The sequence below is a fragment of the Trachypithecus francoisi genome, unplaced genomic scaffold (genome assembly GCF_009764315.1).
Source record: "Trachypithecus francoisi isolate TF-2019V2 unplaced genomic scaffold, Tfra_2.0 Lachesis_group16, whole genome shotgun sequence".
Taxonomy (NCBI): domain Eukaryota; kingdom Metazoa; phylum Chordata; class Mammalia; order Primates; family Cercopithecidae; genus Trachypithecus; species Trachypithecus francoisi.
In genome coordinates this window covers 4602470-4623436 of record NW_022681461.1, presented here as the reverse complement: position 1 = coordinate 4623436, position 20967 = coordinate 4602470, and the positions used below count along the sequence as shown (strand labels likewise).

General features: G+C 52.6%; 1 protein-coding gene across 6 annotated transcripts; it reads left to right on the top strand.

Moving 5' to 3' along the window:
- The first annotated feature begins 1043 nt into the window (after nt 1-1043).
- On the top strand, nt 1044-19700 carry CARD19 (caspase recruitment domain family member 19). 6 transcript variants are annotated; one of them, XM_033236729.1, is made up of 6 exons: nt 1044-1270; nt 13645-13787; nt 16779-16932; nt 18272-18331; nt 18606-18677; nt 19372-19700. In XM_033236729.1, the coding sequence occupies exons 1-6, from the start codon at nt 1264-1266 to the stop codon at nt 19485-19487; spliced, it is 552 nt and encodes a 183-aa protein (XP_033092620.1). In that variant the 5' UTR covers nt 1044-1263; the 3' UTR covers nt 19488-19700. The 6 variants fall into 6 exon arrangements, 3 of the variants coding, with proteins under 3 accessions (XP_033092620.1, XP_033092621.1, XP_033092622.1); XR_004443346.1 differs by having other exon boundaries at nt 1089-1270; nt 13645-13798; XR_004443344.1 differs by having other exon boundaries at nt 18272-18677.
- The last annotated feature ends 1267 nt before the right edge of the window (nt 19701-20967 follow it).

The window sequence follows — 20967 nt, the reverse complement described above, 5'->3', positions numbered from 1 at the left end:
GTCACACTGCCAAGCTAGTGTCTTTTGAAGGTGGGAGACTGGAGACCCCCAAGAAGGCGTGGCCACCCCTCTCCTCCCCGCTGCGAGGTCACACCGTTGAGTCCTTCTCCCCTGGATTTGGGAGAGCATCACTGGGCACTGCCTTCTTTGGCTGGTCCCTGCGGCGTACTGGACGCCAACCGGTCTGCTGCCCCAGGCCTGGCCCTACACTCCCCAGGGCCTGACTTTCTGTATGCCCTCGGATCAGTCACCTCCCCTCTCAGTCTCAGTTTCCTCAGCCGAGGGGTGGGGAGGGAGGCCGAGGGCGGGGCGGTGGACTGAGCCGGCCGCCGCCCGGCCACCTGGATCCCGACTCCGCCACCCAGCGCGGCAGGGCCCGGAAGGGCGGGGCCAAGACGGGCGGGGCCCCGGGCAGGAGCGGGCGCGGCCACGAAGGCGCGCGGCCGCCGTAGCTCTGGCAGCGCTGAGGGTGGGACTCGGGCGCAGGCAGGGCTCGAGTGATGGGCGGGGCTTAAGGCCGCTGCGACGGCGTTGTAGGCGCCGGCGGGACCGGGGCCCAGCAAGGGGAGGGACTCTGGGCCCCTCGCGGCGCCTTAACGGACGCTGGGAGGGGCGGGCGGGCGGGCCGTCCGGTGGCGCCCGCCCACGCCCGCAGTGGCTGGGTACAGCAGGAAGGGGCGGGGCTCAGGGTCCCTGGACGCGCGGAGGCCGACGCTGGAGGGGAGTGGGACTCGAGTGAGGGGCTGGCCCAGGGCTCCTGGAGGCGCGGAAGCCGTGCCGGACGAGGCAGAGCCCCAGTGAGGGGCGGGGCCCAGTGGGTCCTTGAGGGTTGGAAACTTTCGTCGGAGGGGGCGGGGTTCAGGTGCAGGGCGGGGCTCAGGACTCCTGAAGGCGCGGAAGCGGACCCGGAGGGGGCGGTGCTCGAGTGAGGGGCAAGGCTCAAGGATCTTCTTAGTGGCCTATCCCTGGACGACAAGGGGGCGGGATTCGGTGAGGGGCGGAGTTTAGAGCCCTGGCGGCGCCGTAGCGGGCGCGGAAGGGGCGAGGCCTAGCGGGAAGGGGCGGGACTCGCCGAGGGGCGGTGTTTAGAGCCCTCGAGTCTACACAGCCGAAGCCGGGGGTGGGTCTAGCCAAAAGGGGCGGGCGACTACGGCCTGCGGGCGGCGGTCCCTAGAACCTGTACTGTACTGGACGACTGACCGAGGGGCTGACGCGCGGCGGGGTAGACAGCTGGGGACTGCGGACGGCGCTGTGTCCGTCGCCATGACAGGTGGGCACGGGGCTGGCTGGGCGGCAGGGATGCGGGCGCGCTGGATGGGTGGCCTGGCCGGAGGGTCTGGCTGTCTTGCGAGTTGCCTGCAGGCCGCGCCTGGGCTGCGGGGGCCGAGTGACCTTGGCCCGTCAGCTGCCGGTGGTGCGCGGGTGCACCCCTGCGAGGTGGTGGGTGTCCCGGGCTTCTGCCTGGCGGGGCCGTGCCAGCCGAGGCGGGGTGGGGCACGATGGGTGGTGGCCAGGTGAGGGGCCTGAAGAGGGCGGGGGCGACAAGGCAGCTCCGGGGTGGGGCTGCACAGCCAGGGTCTGGACTCGGCCACTGCCAGTCTGTGTGTTGGGAGGTGTCCCGTGGTGGGGAATTTGGTCTGAAAGAGTAGGAGGTGGCAGAAATGACAACAGAGAGAATTCACAGCGGTCCTGCTGGGATTCTGGTCACGGAAACAACGCTCCATCCTTGCAACCACCCCAACGACCTCGCAGCACAGGCGAGGCGTTCCTCGGCTGCATGTGGTTTCTGTGGGACTCTTGGAGCCTCCCAGACTCTTTTGGGGGTCCACGACGGTCTTGCCCCTGTTTAGGCCTAAGGGAATCGGGGACAACGACTGGACCCTCCAGTGTTGTGCTCCACACTAGTGGCCCCAGCCCAGCCTTCCTCCCCAGGGCCTCTCTGGGGACCTGCCCACCATCCTCCTGATCCCAAACAGGGTGACCCTGCTCTGTGGACCTTCCCCTGTTGGAGAAGCCCCATGAGGGTGATGGGCTGGTAAAGGACCCCACGGCAGCCCGGTCAGGGAGTATGGGGGTTCCCAGAAGCTATACTTGATTCTCACTGTTCTGCTTCATGGAGCGGAATTGGCTCAGGGGCTCAGGTTGGCCCCAGAAGTCCCTAGTCGTCTCTCAGTGCTCTCTCGCTTGAGTCTCAGCCTAGGTCCTACACAAAAACAGGATCTCATGGCTGGAAACTGATGACTTCCAGCCTAGGCCACAAGAGACCCCCCAGCCACCACCTGCTCCCCTTTGTCCTCCCTTCTAACCCTTCTTATTTGTGGCTCTCATATCTGAGCACTTACTATGCATTGGACCCTATGTTGGGTGATTACTGTCTGAAAATGATCAGATGGGGACCGGGCGCCGTCGCTCACGCCTGTAATCCCAGCACTTTGGGAGGCCCAGGCGGGCGGATCACAAGATCAGGAGATTGAGACCATCCTGGCTAACATGGTGAAACCCCGTCTCTGCTAAAAATACAAAAAATTAGCCGGGCGTGGTGGCGGGTGCCTGTAGTCCCAGCTACTAGGAAGGCTGAGGCAGGAGAATTTCTTTTTTTTTTTTTTTTTTGAGAGCGGAGTCTCGCTGTGTCGCCCAGGCTGGAGTGCAGTGGCGCGATCTCGGCTCACTGCAAGCTCCGCCTCCCGGGTTCCCGCCATTCTCCCGCCTCAGCCTCCGAGTAGCTGGGACTACAGGCGCCAGCCACCGCGCCCGGCTAGTTTTTTGTATTTTTAGTAGAGACGGGGTTTCACCGTGTTAGCCAGGAGGGTCTCGATCTCCTGACCTCGTGATCCACCCGTGCAGGAGAATTTCTTAAACCCAGGAGGCGTAGCTTGCAGTGAGCCGAGATGGTGCCACTGCACTCCAGCCTGGGTGACAGAGCAAGATTCCGTCTCAAAAAAAAAAAAAAAAAGAAAGTGATCAGATGGGGACACGTGGAGTATCTTGTCTGTGTACAGATGGGGAAACAAAGTCAAATTGTGCCCTGCCCAGGCTGGAATTCCTTAACTCCCTTTGTGAGTTCATCAGAATGCGTGGGACACAACTCAGAGCTGTTGGTCTCCAGGGAGCCCTGTCCCAGGGACTAGGTGTTGGCAGAGCCTGAGGCCTTGCTGTCCATTGAGGAGCCTTCCTGCACAAAGGGACCCTGTCCCTTGCTCTCTGTCAGGGAAGCTTGCTTGCATAAGGGGACCCTGGAGCTGGGAGATCACATCAGGCAGGGGTCCCTGAAGGCTCTAACTGTAGGGCCTCACCTTTTCCAGTGTGTGCTTCCTACCTGCTGGGTCTACTCACTGGGCCTGGAGACATTCCCTCACAACCCTTAGTTTTTGGAATGGAGAGCCAAGGCCCATGGAGCACAGCTCTGGGAGGGTCATATGAACAGCCCTGCAAGTCTGCAGACTCATAGTCCCAGACTCACCACCTCCGTGCACCAACTGGGGTCCTGCCCCGCGCCAGCCCTCGCTGCGAGCAGCACATGTGAGCCAGTGCCTGCAGAACGCTGAGGAGGTGTCTGCGTGGGGCAGGTGCTTGACAAGTTACCCCCCCTAGGCTGTGCCAGGGAGTGAGCAGTTTTAGTTGGGCTGAGCACTGAGACAAGGGGGCTCCTGGAAGAAATACGGGAGGGGGCCGGGCGCGGTGGCTCAAGCCTGTAATCAATCCCAGCACTTTGGGAGGCCAAGGCGGGCGGATCACGAGGTCAGGAGATCGAGACCATCCTGGCTAACAAAGTGAAACCCTGTCTCTACTAAAAATACAAAAAAATTAGCTGGGCGTGGTGGTGGGTGCCTGTAGTCCCAGCTACTCGGGAGGCTGAGGCAGGAGAATGGCGTGAACCCGAGAGGCGGAGCTTGCAGTGAGCCGAGATCGCGCCACTGCACTCCAGCCTGGGGGACAGAGCAAGACTCCATCTAAAAAAAAAGAAAAAAAAAAAACAAGAAAGAAATTCGGGAGGGGAAATAGATGCCCAAGTGTCTGGACTCCAATTGGCTGGGGATGACAGGAACTTCGGAAGCCCTCTTGCACGTAGGATAGCAAGGTGAACGTGAATTAACCAGGTGGAAACCGAGGAACAGGTATTCTCAGCCTGGGGCAAGGTTCCCAGACAGGATGGTGCTGTTGGGGACTGCCACGCAGGAAGTCTCATGGGCCTGGAGGGCCGGGTGAGAGTGGGTGGGGCCAGCTCCCACGGGGCCTGGAATGCCAGGCTGAGGGCATCAGTCTGAGCTGATAAGAAGGTTCATGTTGGGGTAATAGAGTGGGGGTCCATAGTCCTGGTGCCAACTTGGCAAGAAGAAAGGTGATGTAGGGCATGGTGAAGGCTTGCCGGGTCTGTGCCAGAGCAAGCCATCTTCCTTTGTCCTGTAAAAACAGTTCAGGGACTTGTTTATGGGGAGCTGGCACTGAGATGGTTTCCTTTCTCGTGCCTTTTCTGGCTTCCAAGTGCTGCCTGTTTGTGTGCACAACTCGCAACCACAGGAAGCACAGAGCCCCCAAACCGCGGAGCCTGGCTTCAGCCCCCAGATCTTGTGGCCTGTGCCAGCTGACTCACAGCTCATGGTGACTCATGGCTGTGCAGCAGCGGAGGCTCCGCCTGGCTAGCGGCTTGCAGGGCAGGAGGAGGCCGCTACAGGATTCTGGCCACCGTCCACTTACCGTGCTTGCCCTTGGGCCTTGGACCATTCATTGCAGAACTCTTTTTTTGAGACAGAGTCTCACTCTGTCACCCAGGCTGGAGTGCAGTGGTGCTATCTTGACTCACTGCAACCTCTGCCTACCAGGTTCAAGGAATTCTCCTACCTCAGCCTCCTGAGTAGCTGGGACTACAGGCGTGTGCCACCCCGACCAGCTAATTTCTTTTGTATTTTTAGTAGCGATGGGGTTTCACCATTGTTGGCCAGGCTGGTCTTGAACTCCTGACCTCATGATCCACCTGCCTCAGCCTCCCAAAGTGCTGGGATTATAGGCGTGAGCCACCGCATCCGGCCTGCAGAACTCTTTAGTGAGCACCTACTGGATGCTTAGCCAAGTGGGCAGTTCTGGGGAGGACAGCCTTGGGCCTGCTCTTGGTCTGGCAGGGAGTAGACTGCTGTCGCTGATTACAGTGAAGTCGCATGTTAGTTAGAGAGGCAGAATGTCTGGATGTCAAGAGGTGGTCCTCAACACGGCTGTGCCTGGGCCTGGATCTTGATCTGCCACTTCATATCTGGTTGCAGTCTTGGGCAGGTACCTTATCTTCTCACTGTGCCTCAGTTTCCCTATCTGAAAACGGCGTTGGTGGTTGTCCTTATGTTGCAGGGCTGTTGGAAGGATGAAGGTTGTAGGTAGACGTAGAGCTCACAGAGTGCCAGATGTATGGGATTGCTCTGTGAATCCTGGCTAATTCATCTTAGTTCTTTTAACTAGAGGACTGCAGGCGCTGGACCCAGACTGCCCAGCTGGGCCTGTGCGTGTGGCCTTGGCAGGCCACTTGACGTCCTTGCGCTCAGCTTCCTCACCATGGTGGGGCTGCTGGCGAGTCCACGTAGGCTGCTGGGTGACTCAGTGCAGGTGAGGGCTGAGCCAGCCCCCAGCCATCTGCCTCCTTGCGCGGCCCATGGCAAGTGGCTTCAGCCAGATGATGGGGTGGCTGATGGCCTCAACGTGGGCATTACCAGGGACCCTGTGAGCCAGGATGGTCCCCTGTTGTCCTCTGGAGGGCAGGTATCTGTGGGGTTAAGGATATGTTTGCGGGGTTGCTTGGTGAATGCCAGCCCACACCCCTACACTGTGAGCCCCTGGAAGATGTGGATGGATCTGCCCATCACCGTGGTCCCCAGCCCGGCGCAGGGCGAGCATGCTGAGATGGGCTGTTCTCACCTGGGCCTGGGTCTGTAGGGTCTGCACAGGGCCCCACAGAGCATGGCTGCTTTTGGGGCGGGTCCGTATTCTGGGGTGCAGAAAGACCAGCCAGGAGGAAGTGGCAACTGGAAAGAGGCATGAGAAAGTAAAACAGCCGAGACGGGCGGATCACGAGGTCAGGAGATCGAGACCATCCTGGCTAACACGGTGAAACCCCGTCTCTACTAAAAATACAAAAAAACTAGCCGGGCGAGGTGGCGGGCGCCTGTAGTCCCAGCTACTCGGGAGGCTGAGGCAGGAGAATGGCGTAAACCCGGGAGGCGGAGCTTGCAGTGAGCTGAGATCTGGCCACTGCACTCCAGTCCGGGCGACAGAGCGAGACTCCGCCTCAAAAAAAAAAAAAAGAAAGTAAAACAGTCTGTTGAGTCTGTGCCTCAAGGAGGAAACCCAAGAGGGGGCCCCACTATGTCCAACACGATGACACTGTTTTTGTTTTGGTTTTTTTCTTTGAGACAGTCTCACTGTTGCCCGGGCTGGAGTGCAGTGGCGCACTCTCGGCTCACTGCAACCTCTGCCTCCGAGGTTAAACGATTCACCTGCCTCAGCCTCCCTACGTGCTGGGATGACAGGCGTGAGCCACCACGCTCAGCCTTCATTTCTTTTTAGCACTGAATAATATTCGTTGTATGGATAAACCAGAGTTTATTTATCCATTTACATTTTTTTGTGAGAAAATACACAGAAACATAAAATTTACCTTCTTACCCATTTTTCAGTGTACACTTCAGTGATACTAAATACACTCACAATGTTGTGCAGTTGTCACCACTGTCCACTTCCAGAGCTTCTTTATCATCCCAAACAGAAATTTGGTACCCGTTAAACAATAGCTGCCCTTTCTCCTTCTGCTCACACCTCCTGGTAATCTATTCTATTTTCTGTCTGTATGAATTTGACTCCTCTAAGTACTTCATATAATTGGAATCATATAATATTTGTCCTTTTGTGCCATGTTTATTGCACTTAGCATAATGTTTTCAAGGTTCATCCATGTTGTGACATCCATGTATCATAATTTCCTTCCTTTTTAGGGCTGAGTAATATTCTGTTGTACACAGGTATATACCACATTTTGATAATTCATTTATCTTTTGGTGAACATTTGCACTGTTTCCATCTTTTGGCTATTTTGAATAGTGCTGCTATGAAAACCAGTGTGCAAGTATCCATTTGAGTTCCTGCATTTTATTTATTTATTTATTTAAGACAGAGTCTCACTTTGTTGCCCAGGCTGGAGTACAGTGTTGTGATCTTGGCTTAGTGCAACCTCTGCCTCCTGGGTTCAAGTGATTCTCCTGCCTCAGCCCCCTGAGTAGCTGGCACTACAGGCGAGTGCCACCATGCCTGGCTAGCTTTTTGTATTTTTAGTAGAGACGGGGCTTCGCCGTTTGGCCAGGCTGGTCTTGAGCTCCTGACCTCAGGTGATCTGCCCAGCCTGGCCTCCCAAAGTGCTGGGATGACAGGTATGAGCCACCACCCCCAATTGAGTTCCTGCTTTTTGTTGTCTAAGGTATATACCTAGAAGAATTTCTGGATCACACGATAATTCTTTTTTTTTTTTTTTTTTTTGAGACAGGGTCTCACTGTTGCCCAGGCTGGAGTGCAGTGGTGCGATCTCGGTTCACTGCAACCTCTGCTGCCCAGGTTGAAGCGATTTTCCTGCCTCAGCCTCCCAAGTGGCTGCGACTACAGGCACCTGCCATCACACCTGGCTAATTTTTGTAATTTTAGTAGAGACCGGGTTTCACCATGTTAGCCAGGATGGTCTCGATCTCCTGACCTCGTGATCTGCCTTCCTCGGCCTCCCAAAGTGCTGGGATTATAGATGTGAGCCACCATGCCCAGCCATCATACGATAATTCTGTGTTTAGATTTTTGAGGAACTGCCATACTGTTTTTTTCCACAGTGGCTGCACTATTTTACATTTTCAGCAGTAATGCCCATGAGTTTGAATTTTTCCATATCCTCACCAACATTTGTTATATTAATATATAGCTATCCTAATGAGTATGAAGTGATACCTCATTGTGATTTTTATCTGAATTTCCGTAATGATTAATGTTGACCATTTTTTCTTTTTCTTTTTCTTGAGACAGAGTCTCGTTCTGTTTCCCAGACTGGAGCGCAGTAACACAATCTCGGCTCACTGCAACTTCCATCTCCTGGGTTCAAGTGATTCTCTTGCCTCAGCCTCCCAAGTAGTTGGGATTACAGGCACACACCACCATGCCCAGCTAATTTTTGTATTTTTAGTAGAGACAGGGTTTCTCCATGTTGACCAGGTCAGTCTCAAACTCCTGACCTTAGGTGATTTCAGGTGATCTGCCCGCCTCAGCCTCCCAAAGTGCTGGGATTACAGGCGGGAACCACCGCGCCTGGCCTGATGAGCATTTTTTTGTGTGTTTGATGGCTAGTTGTATCTTTTCTTTAGAGAAGTGTCTATTCAAGTTCTTTGCTTATTTGTGAATTGGGTTCTTTGTGCCTTTTGCTGTTCAGTTGTAGGAGTTCTTTATAGAGTATGGATACTAATCCCTTATGAGATACATGCTTTGCAAATATTTCTTCCATGTATGCGAACTGTTTTTTCACTCTTTTTTCCCACTCTTTTAATTAAAAATAAGGTTTAATTCTAGACTCTCTTATTCTATGCCAGTGACCCGTATGTCTGTCTTTATGGTAGTACCACATTGTTTTCATTATTGTATCTTTTTACAGTAAGTTTGGAAAGCAGGAAATTTGAGTCCTCCAACCCTGTTTTTTGTTTGTTTGTTTTTTAAGATTTTTTTTGTTGTTGGCTCTACAGGTATTTTGTTTTGAAATTCTATATGAATTTTAGGATGGGTGTTTCTGTTTCTGCAAAAAACTCTTGAGATTTTGATAGAGATTGCATTGAGTCTGTACTTTGGGTAGTGCTTGCAGCAATGTTTTGTGGCTTTCAGTGTACAAGATTTTTGCCTTCTTGATTAAATTTTTTCCTAAGTATTTTATTCTTTTCAATGCTATTATAAATTGAGTCGTTCTCTTAATTTTTGGATTGTTCATTGTTAGTATGTAGAGATGAAATATTTTTGTGTGTTGATTTTATATTTTGCAACCTTGTTGCATGCTTTTAATTAGCTCTAACTTGAAAGAAAAAGATTTTAGGATTTTCTGTATATAAAATCATGTCATCTGTGAACAGAGAAAATTTTACTTTTTCCTTTACAATTTGGATGCCTTTTATTCTCTTTTCCTTTTCTTGCCTAATTGCTCTGGTTGGAACTTCCAGTACTATGTTGAATATAAGTGGTAAGAGCAGGCATCTTTATCTTGTACCTGATCTTAAAGAAAAAGCTTTCAGTCTTTCACCATGAAGGTATGATGTTAGCTGTGGGCTTTTCATATAAAAATGTCCTTCAATATATGAGGTGGGATGATTCCAGGAATCCCCTTAAAATCATCTGAGGATGTTCAAATCCCTTATATAAAGTGCTATGATATTTGCACCTACACACATCCTTCCATATATTTTAAATTATCTCTAGGTTACTTATAATACCTAACACAATGTAAATGCTATGTAAATTGTTGTACTGTATTTTTAAAACTTGTATTTTTTTGGCTGTAGTCTTATTTTTTATTGCTTTTCCCCAAATATTTTATATCGGCTGTTGATTTAATCTCTGGATATGGAATCTGCAAGACAGAGTGCCAACTCTATGGCCTTTATCATGTTGATGAAGTTTCCTTCTGTCTTAGTCCATTTTGTGCTACTATAACAGAACACTTGAACCTAGGGAATTTATAATGAGCAGAAATGTATAGGCTCATGCTTCTAGAGGTTTGGAAGTCCGAGATCAGGGAGCCAGCATCTGGTGAGGGTCTTCTTGCTGTGTTATCCCATGGTGGAAGGCAGAAGGGCTACAGAGAATGAGAGGGAGCAAGAGGAAGAAAACAAACCCGAAACTTCAAGCCCTTTTGCAATTGGCATTAATCCATTCATGACGGTAGAGCCCTCATGACCTGTACACCTCCCATTAGGTTCTCTCTCTCAGTGCTGTTACTTTGGGGATTAGGTTTCCAATACATGCTTGTTGACACATTCAAACCATACCATCTTCTAGACCTAATTAATTAAATATTTATATCAAGAAAGGATGTTGACATTTATCAAATGCTTTTTCTATGCCAACTGAAATGGCCATGTGTTTTTTCCTTCATTCTATTAATGTGGTATATTTCATTGATTGATTTTTGATTTTTACATGTTGAACCATCCTTGTATTCCAGGAATAAATCAATGTATACTTATTTTAATATGCTGCTGAATTTGATTTGCTTGATTTTGTTGATTTTTTCCATCAATATTCATAAGGAGTATTGGTCTGTAGTCTTTTCCGTTTTTCCTTTTTCATAGAGACAAGGTCTTGCTGTATTGCCCAAGTGTGGTCTTGAATTCCTGGCATCAAGTGACTCTCCTGCCTCTCTCTCCCAAAGTGGTTTTCTTTTCTTGAAGTGACTTTGTCTGATTTTGGTATCAGGGTAAAGCTGACCTCACAGAATTAGTTATGAAGTGTTCCCTCCTCTTCAGTTTTTTTTGTAAGTTTGAGAAGGATTGGTATTAGTTCTTCTTTAAATTTATGGTAGAATTAACCAGCAAAGCTATCTGGTCCTGAGCTTTTCTTTCTTGGGATATTTTTCATTATTGATTTAATCTTACTAGTTATTGGTTAGATTTTCTATTTCTTCATGGTTTATTTTTGGTGGATTGTGTTTTTAGGAATGTTTCATTTCATTTAGGTTATCTAATTTGTTGGTATACAAATGTGCATAGTATTCTCTTATATTCCTTTTTATTTCTGTAAAGTTCATGGTAGTGTCCTCACTTTTATTCCTGATACTAGTAATTTGAGTCTTCTCTTGTTTTTCTTTGTCAGTCTAGCTAGTTTTGTCATTTTTATTGATGTCATCAAAGGATCGACTTTGGTTTTCTTGATTTTTCTCCACTGTTTTTTGATTCTGTATTTCATTTGTCTTCACTCTAATCTTGATTATTTCCCTCCTTCGGTGAGCTTTGGGTTTAGTTTGCTCTTCAAGCTCTCTGGTCTTTACTTTTTCCTTTTCTCACTCCTTAAAGTGCAATGTTAGGTTACTGATTTAAGATTTTTTAAAATATATGCATTTGCAACTATAATTTTCCCTCTCAGCATTGCTTTTGCTGCATCCCTTAGGTTTTGGCATGGTGTGTGTGTGTGTGGGTGGGTGTGTGTATGTGTGTGTTTCCGCTTTTCTCATGTTACTTCCTAATTTCCCTCATGATTTCTCTTTTGACCCATTGGTTTTCTTGTTTGTTTGTTTGAGACAGAGTCTCGCTCTGTCACCCAGGCTGGAGTGCAGTGGCACAAATTCAGCTCACTACAACCCCCACCTCCCAGGTTCAAGGAATTCTTGTGCCTCAGCCTGGCAGGTAGCTGGGATTACAAGCGTGCACCATCATACCTGGCTAAGTTTTATATTTTTAGTAGAGATAGGGTTTTGCCATGTTGGCCAGGCTGGTCCCAAACTCCTGGCCTCAAGTGATCTGCCTGCCTCAGCTTCCCAAAGTGCTGGGATTACAGGTGTGAGCCACCATGCCTGGCCCCATTGGCTATTTAATTTTCACATATTTGTGAATTTTTTAGTTTTCTATTATTGGATTTCTAGCTTCATTGTAGATGGTCAGGAAATATATTTTATATGATTTCAACCTTTTAAAATATATTAAAACTGATTTTTGTGGCCACAAACTTGTTTTGCGGCCTATCTTGGGGAATGTTTCATGTGCACTTGAGAAAAATATCTATTCTCTATTGTTGGATGGAGTGTTCTATGTATATCTACCAGGTATAATTGGCTTATGGTGTTGTTGAAGTCCTCTATTTCCTCATTTATCTTCTGTCTGGTGGTTCTATCTCTTACTGAAAGTGGTGTTTTGAAGTCTCCAAATATTATTAGAGAGCTATCTGTTTCTCCCTTCAACTCTGCCAGTGTTTGCTTCATGCATTTTGAAGCTGTGATATTTGGTGCATATATGTTTATAACTGTTGCATATTCTTGATGAATTTGTCCTTTTATTAATACATAATATACTTTTTAATCTCCTGTAATAGTTTTTGACTTATAGTCTATTTTGCCTGATGTTAGTATAGTTACCTCATCTCTCTTTTGGTTACTATTTGTATGGGAATTTTTTTAGGTCCTTTCATTTTCAACTTCTTTGTGTCTTTAGATCTAAAGTGAGTCTTTTGTAGTCAGCACTTAGTTGTCTCATTTTAAAAATCCATTCTGCCAATCTATGCCTTTTGATAGGAAAATTTGGCTGGGCGCAGTAGCTCATGCCTATAATCCCAGCACTTTGGGAGGCCGAGGCAGACAGATCACCTGAGGTCAGGAGTTTGACACCAGCCTGGCCAACATGGTGAAACCCTGTCTCTACTAAAAAAATACAAAAACCAGATGGGCGTGGTGGTGTAAACCTGTAGTCCCAGGGAGAATTGCTTGAACCCAGGAGGCAGAGGTTGCAGTGAGCCGAGATTGGGCCACGGCACTCCAGCCTGGGCAACAGAGCAAGACTCTATCTCAAAAAAAAAAAAAAAAAAAGGAAAGTTTAACCTATTTACATTTGAATTAATTGCTGATAAGGAATGTATTACTACTACCATTTTACTATGTCTTTCCTGTATGTCTTGTAGCTTTTTGACCCTCATTTATTCTATTACTGCCTTCTTTTGTGTTTTGTTCACTTTTTATAGCAACACATTGAGATTCCCTTCTCATTTTCTTCTGTTATGTTCTATAAATCTTTTCTTTGTGTACATGGGGAAACAGGACAAGCTGCCACAAGTATGTAAGGTGATGCACATGTTCAGTCCCTCTGGGGATCCCGTGCGCCATCCTCTCCATGCCCTCCTGTCATCACTCCACTGCTCAGCCTTGAAGATCTGTCATTCTAAGAAACATTCTTAATGGAAAAGTGGTACAATGATATTGTAATGGTGATTCTGGAAAAAAAAAGAAAAGGCAAATGAAAAGCATTTCTAGCCCTCTGGGAGAACTCACTGGTTTACTGTTGGTAGAAGCTTCTTAAGGCCTTGCAGACACACTGTGTTCCATGGTGATCCCAGCACAGGCCACCCTGAGCCCTGTGTCCCTGTATCTGTGCCACTGTGAAGATCTGAAGAGCCCACGTGTGAGCATTCTTGATCTCGAACTCCTGAGCTCAAGTGATCTGCCCACCTTGGCCCCCCAAAATGTTGGTATTACAGGGGTGGGCCATCGCACCTGGTCTGAGCCACCATGCCTGGCCCTGGGCATTCTGAGCCACCTGTGCCACCCTAGGCCCCACCTATTTCCTGATGGCCCTGCAGGTGGCCCATGAAAAGTAGATTCTTAGCCCCTCTGAGTTTGTTTTCTGTGATGAGCTCTGTGAAAGTGGGTTTCCAGCACAACTCTTCACTTCCATCTTCTGGTGAGGCAGGTTGGCAGGAGGCAGGTTGGCAGGCCAAGGGGAGCTCTCAGCTGTGCAATGCACACCACACGGGCTGGGATGGCTGTGATTCTGTGGGTGCACCCTCCTGGTGGGCACCCACTTCGGGGGTGATGCCCTCCTGTGGTGTCAGTACAAGGCTGTCGTCTCTGGTCCCCTTGGGCTGTGCTGGCTCATGCCCCTGTGCTGTCTGTTTTAGATCAGACGTATTGTGACCGCCTGGTGCAGGACACGCCTTTCCTGACAGGCCACGGGCGCTTGAGTGAGCAGCAGGTGGACAGGATCATCCTCCAGCTGAACCGCTACTACCCACAGATCCTTACCAACAAGGAGGCGGAAAAGGTGCTGAGGAGGTGAGGGGGGTGCCCGAGACACTGCTCAGTTTCCCTTCCCTTCTGGGCTGGGAGAAGCTGGTGACCAGCCCTGGGTCATTCTGTCACGGGAATGACACACTAGGTATGTCAGGATTCAGAGGTGACATATCTGGACCTGGCTACTAAGGCTGCCTGAGCTACAAACTGACCCTTTGGGGCCCTTTGGACCAAACAAGCCCAGAACATCAGCTCTCTATGCCTCGGTTTCTTCATATGTCACTGGGTATGCTGTCCCGGAGTTGCTGCGAGATTACAGGAGATAACACGTGACGATACATGAAGCACACGACAGTATAAGACGTGGAGGGAGGCGAGAAAGAGGGCGAGAGGGAGGGGTGAGGAGGGAGGAGGCAGAGGGAGAGCTGAAGTGGGATGGGGAACAGATAGTCCTGGCCCACCCCAGTGCCACAGCGCTTTGCACCCTGCATCTTCTGAAGGTTCAAAGTGGGCAATTGCTTCCTTTTCTCTAATTTCTACATTACTCTACGAGGCTGGAAAGCCCAGCACGTCACAGGTAGGCAACCGAGCTTCTAGGAAGGCAGATGCTGACCCACCCCACAGCCGCGCCACAGTCTGCATCTCTCCGCAGTGCTGGGCGGGCTGCTCCCCTCGGAACCCCAGCTTCCCCATGTGTGGAGCAGATGCTGAGAGCCCTGCCTGGCAGGTGTGGTGTGGACTGACTGAGCTGAGCCGGGTAAATGCCTGCCCGACAGCCCTTATCACCAGATGGCCCTGCAGCCCTGTGGGCACCGCACCCATCACCCCATCTCACAGAGGTGATCCCAAGGCCCAAGAGGCAGCCGCTTGCCCGGGGCCACTCATCTCAGGAGTGCCAGGCCACATCCTGAGTTCATCCTATTGTTTGGGAAAGTGCCCAGGGCCAGTGGCTGTCGCTGTGTCACATGGCCCTGGCCTCTCAGAGCTGCAGAGCTGGGAACACCAGGGTGGCTCTGCTGGAGATGACATTTAAGATGCAATTCCTGGGCTCTGTCTTGGGAGGTCTGTCCTGCCCCATCACCCCAGTGCCAGGTGGCCCTGAGGGGACATTGGATGAGAGAGTTTGCCACACCTGCCAACCCCGCCCACATCTGTGGCTCTGGCGCCCGCACTGAGCCACCTGTTCCTTGACAGCCATCACCAAGACCAGAGGGATGGGCAGTGAGTGCCGGAGACCGCTAGGCCTTCGGGGTACAGGTCCTGCCAGCCTTCTTCCCCTCTGGGTGACCCCAACTGAGTCCCTTCTCCTCTTGGAGCTGTCGTTTCCTCACTTGGCAGGGGGTCATGATGCAGGGCTATCCTTAGGGTTGGGGCATCTCCTGGCACAATGAGGTTGGCCCACAACAGAACACAAGTCAACACGGGCCCTGCTACTGGCTCAGGTGCTTCTTCCATTGTGAAAGTGATACAGTAATTTTAAAAGTTAGGAGCTCAAATCCATCTCTTATTATTGTAATTGAAGTCTAACGCATGTTCACTTTTAAAAAGTTTAGAAAGTTTCGGATGTTTATACAAGAAAAACCACATATTCCTTCCTCACAGACACCATAGCTTCTGCCACCCATCTGGCTGTCATTTCCACACTGCCATGGTTTTACTCCAGTTTCCTATGGCCATGTAGAATGGTATGCTGCCACCAGGTGGCGGCACTGGGCCACAGACTCCAGGTCCTGGTGGTCAAGGCCCAGTGGCCTGTCCACTGACCTTGAGAACCACACACTTCTCTGTCAGACACATCAAAAGAGCCAATACTTTTGTCACCCTTTTCTTTTTTTTTTGAGATGGAGTCTGTCACCCAGGCTGGAGTGCAGTGGCATGATCTCGGCTCAGTGCAACCTCTCCCTCCCAGTTTCAAGTGATCCTCTGGCCTCAGCCTCTCAAGTAGCTGGGATTAAACATGCACCACCATGCCTGGCTAACTTTTTGTACTCTTAGTAGAGATGGGGTTTCGCCATGTTGGCCAGGCTGGTGTCAAACTCCTGACCTCGAACTCCTGATCTGCTTGCCTCGGCCTCCCAAAGTGCTGGGATTACAGGCATGAGCCATCGCGCTCAGCTTCAACTTATTTTTTAAAAACGAATCACATTCCTCTAGACTTCAAAATAACAGAAGTTAGCACTTACACCTCACTTCATTAATTCCCTGTCACAGCCTGCATGAGGGTTCATGATCCCCTTTTTACAAATGAAGAAACCAGGTTTCAGAGGGCTGGAGTAGCTGGCTAAGGTCACACAGGAGGCCACACTATGTCTTTTTTTTTTTTTTTTTTTTTTTGAGGCGGAGTCTCGCTCTGTCGCCCGGACTGGAGTGCAGTGGCCAGATCTCAGCTCACTGCGTATGTCTTAACACTTGGAATGATGTCAACAGCCCTGTGCTTTCTTCTTTTTTTTTTTTTTCTTTTTTTTTTGAGACAGAGTCTCGCTCTGTTGCCCGGGCTGGAGTGCAGTGGCACGATCTCGGCTCACTGCAAGCTCCGCCTCCCAGGTTCACGCCATTCTCCGGCCTCAGCCTCCCGAGTAGCTGGGACTACAGGCGCCCGCCACCACACCTGGCTAATTTTTTTGTACTTTTTAGTAGAGACGGGGTTTCACCGTGTTAGCCAGGATGGTCCCGATCTCCTGACCTCGTGATCCGCCTGCCTTGGCCTCCCAAAGTGCTGGGATTACAGGCGTGAGCCACCGCGCCTGGCCAGCCCTGTAGTTTCTTTGTGACCGCTCCCGGCCTGTTTCCCAACTCCCACCCCACAGGGAGTATGAGGAGTAGCAGTGATGCCTGTGACAGAGGCAATGCCAGGCACTATGTGGTGTGGGTAAGGGGCAGGGTGTCACAGGAGCTGCCATCCAGCAGGTGTCCTGACACTCAATGGGGAAGCTGAGGCTGGGGGCCTGACCTTGGTGCCCTGCCCTGACCCACAGCCAGCCCCCCTGGCCTGATCTTCCCTGGCACCCCCTTGTACCCTCAGTTCCGGAACCCCAAGGCGTCCTTGCGTGTGCGGCTCTGTGACCTCCTGAGCCACCTGCAGCGGAGTGGCGAGCGGGACTGCCAGGAGTTCTACCGAGCCCTGTATATCCATGCCCAGCCCCTGCACAGCTGCCTGCCCAGCCGCCACGCTCTGCGTAAGTTCCACATCCCCAACCATGCATGCTTGGTGCCGGCCCAGGGAGGGCACCCCAGCCCGCTGTTGATGGCATGGATGTTCTCCATGACCTCCCAAGTCTGCTGCAGCCCAGGCCTGGCATCCCCTCTCGCCTCAGCCCTTCCCCAGAGGCCACCCTCAGCCCTGAGGGGAGAGTGTGGCAGGCACAGGCAGTGCGGATGTTGGTCTCTGTCTCTCACTTTCTCCATCTCTCTCTGTCATGGCAGTTTTCACACAGAAGGGGGCATCTTGTGCGTCCTCTCTTGCCCTTCCTTTTCTAACCTCATTCCAGGGGGATCCCTTCCTGTCTGTGTGGACAGCAGCCTTGTTCCCACAGCTGCACAGTGCTCCTAGGCGGTCCCAGCTGGAATTACCCAACCCCCATGATAAACCCTTTCATTGCCGCGATCTGCACACGTGTGGGGGTTTCCATAGGGCGTGGTCAGGCCCGGATGGCTGGTCCGAAGCACATGCATTTCAGCTCTGAGGCCCCTGTCCTCAGGCAGTGTGCGCTCAGGCCCCGGGAGTCATGTGGATGCCAGTAGCCTGGGCCCACAGAGCTGCCGGGACGTGCAGGGCGCCTCAAGGTGAAGATGGCGACTCTGATCTGATGTCTCTGTGGTCAGGGCCCTAGGAGGGGGGCCTACTGCCCCTTGGCCCTCAAACAACAGGACAGAGACCAGCGGGACTGGGTGGCTTACCCCAGGCTACTGGGCTGGGGGTCTCTGACCCCCCCGGAGGCCTCCCCAGGCCTCACAGGACACAGTGCAGATGGTGGGCAGGGAGAGCTCGAGGGGAGGCCCAGCCCTGCAGGAGGGACTGGCTCTCCCTCCCGAGCCACGAGTGTGCCTCAGGGGGCTTTCAAAACCAGGCAGGGCCAAGCCTCGGCCCTACTGGAGGTAGAGCACCTTCTGTGGCTCCCGCGTGCCTTGAGACCCATCCAGCAGGTCTCAGGCTGGGTAGCCTCCGGGGGAGGCCTGGGCAGAAAGCTTCCGGCCCAGCTGCACCCAGTGAGGCAGCCACCAGGCGGACAGCAGCCACGCTGTCCATAGCAATGTTCATGCCGCATTTAGTACCTGTGGCCACCAGGGTACAATGACCTTCCCCATGCCTGTGGCACTTGAAGTCACAGCAGCTGGACCACCGGAGAAGACGCAGACTGTGCATAGTTCCCTGAGGAGGGTTGGTCTCGGGTGCCACGGCCTGGTCCGGCCTGGCGGCCCCGGGAGGCAGCAGTGGCCTTGGGCTTCCTACGGGGTGACTACCTTGCTCTCCGGCCCTGCCCATTGACTAACCATGCTCTGTGGTTTTGTTTCTAGAGAACTCAGATTGCACACAGCTAGACTCGGGCAGCCAGAGCGGCGAGCTGAGTGACAGGGGTAACACCTCCCTGCTGCCCCTCCCTCTCTCTCCCTCTCTCTCCCTCTCTTTTTACCCTCCCCAGGGTTCCATCTCTGCCTCAGGGGCTTCTCCACTCCGAGTATGGCTCCATTCCTGGCCTTCTGTTGGTGACAGACCCCCTAAGGTGCTCGCTGGGGGCTCTTCAGGCAGCACCTCAGCCTGGCATCCCCACTCCCCTGCGCAGCCCCCGAGCCTCAGGACCCCACCCCTCTGAGGCCCAGGGGAGCCCTGTTCACGCTGGTTTCTCCCCAGGACCCATGAGCTTCCTGGCTGGTCTGGGCCTTGCTGTGGGACTGGCCCTGCTCCTGTACTGCTATCCACCAGGTGGGTGCAGGCGGACCCTCACAGGGCTGGGCCTGCTTCCCCTCTGCCACCAAGCCAGGGCCCCAGACCCTGCCCGATTTAGGACCCCTTGGCCTCTCCACACCTCAGTGTCCACAAGTGTGCAGTGGGATGGTGTCACCTTGCAGGGCTCATGAGAAATGGGATGTGAGGAGGCTCCCAGCGTCCACCGGCTCCTGCCACCCTCGGGAACCAGAAAATGATGACCTCTAGTGGGAGGAGGGGTGCAGCCAGGGTGTTACAAAGCCCTGCCACACCTGTGACCTTGAGCCATGTGGGGCCCTTGAGTAGGTCACGTGCCCCAGGGCCTTGGGTCTCTCCACCAGCCACAGGCCTGATGCATAGGAGCCTTCCAGGGCCTGTCTACTGGCACCCAGCCTGGCCTGCCCCGTCTCCCTTTTCTGTAATGCCTGAGTTTGTCATGCTGGGAGGCCTACTAGGTGCGAGGACACAGGCACACATGGCAGGACTCAAAGGCCCGTGGGTCACTTGGGTGGGAGCTGGGGGCTCAGGAATCTGCCCTAATTCTTGTCTTTTCAACGCAAGCTGAGACCATGACCGGGAGGGAGCACCCTGCCCCAGGGCCCGCTCCCACCCACCCCGTGGGAGGGATGGGAACACAGAATTCACCTCTGGGACTGGTTCTTGAGCTTTTGCCTCCCCTTTTGTCTTCTAGACCCCAAGGGCCTGCCAGGGACCCGGCGTGTCCTCGGCTTCTCGCCTGTCATCATCGACAGACATGTCAGCCGCTACCTGCTGGCCTTCCTGGCAGATGACCTAGGGGGGCTCTGACAGACCCCGGACCCAGGGCCTCACCCGCCACTCAACCAAAGAGTCTTCCAGCCGGCCCGCCAAGGGGACTGCTGCTGCTTTTTCTAAATGCTTATTTTTCATTATTTATAATTTGTGTAAAAAACACACCTTTGGCTGGGCGTGGTGGCTCACGCCTGTAATCCCAGCACTTTGGGAGGCCAAGGTGGGTGGATCACGAGGTCAGGAGACTGAGACCATCCTGGCTAACACAGTGAAACCCCGTCTGTACTGAAAATAAAAAAATTAGCCGGGCGAGGTGGCGGGCGCCTGTAGTCCCAGCTACTCAGGAGGCTGAGGCAGGAGAATGGCGTGAACCCGGGAGGCGGAGCTTGCAGTGAGCTGAGATCGCGCCACTGCACTCCAGCCTGGGAGACAGAGCGAGACTCCATCTCAAAAAAAAAAAAAACACCTTCATCTTACAAGGTGCTGACCATATTAAATGTTCAAGTTCCCTCAGCCTGCCTCATTCCTCAGTCTCAGGTGGGCTTCAGAGATGACGGCAGCTATGGCTGCTCCAGCTGGGACTGGCCCTGGTGTTCCCGGCATCTCCACATCCAGCTGCTGGCACAGACCCCCAGACAGGACGCCCCCAACATGGGCTCACCTGCCTCGGATAAGCCCCCAGGCACTGCCTCCCCACCTCAGATGTCCTCTACACTGCCCCCTCCTCCCACCTTGTGTGCCTTTCTCTGTCACACACACACACACACTCTCTCTATCTCTCTCCCTCTCTCTCTGTCTCTGGCTGCTGAGCCTGGGCCGGAGACCTGCTTCCCTCCCCTTGTCAGCTCCTCCCCCAAAGCCTTTTTGTGGGGAAACAAGAATATTTGTCAACCCGCAGAATCATCATGAGTTTGCATTTTCCAGGGGGTTTCTGGAGACACCCAGGCTTTGCCCCAGAAGGTGCTGGGAGCCCCTAACCCTGGGGTGATGCCACTGGCAGGGCGAGGCTATGAGTGCGGCTCCTGGAGGGACCATGCTCAGTCACAGGGTCCCTGCACACGTTACAGTGGGAACCAGGCTGCCAGTGGAGTATGGAGCTCCAGGACATGATGTCCCGTTACTGTGCGGCCCTGCTGCTTGGGTCATCACAGTGCCTGCCCCTTCAGGGATCTGAGGGCCAGGGGCAAGGAAAGCCAGGGCCTCAGAGCCCTCCCATCTGCCAGGCTGCCACACGCCCACTGAGTGGGGTGGTGAGGGGACAGCCCTAGCTGCCCTCTCCCTCCTCTACCCTGAGCCACGGGGCCAGGGCCTGTGGTCCAGTCTCAGCCCGTTTGCCCGCCTGTGAAATGGGATCCCTCCCTCGGGACTCCTCCTTGAGCATGGGCTCTGTCACAGCCCCCCTCCCTCAGAAATCCTGTTAGGAATTGACCACCTTGCTCCAGGTGCCCCTAATGCCTGGGTAAAGGAGACACATACTTAGTGAAGGTGACATGTGTCTGGGTGAAGGGTGTAGGCA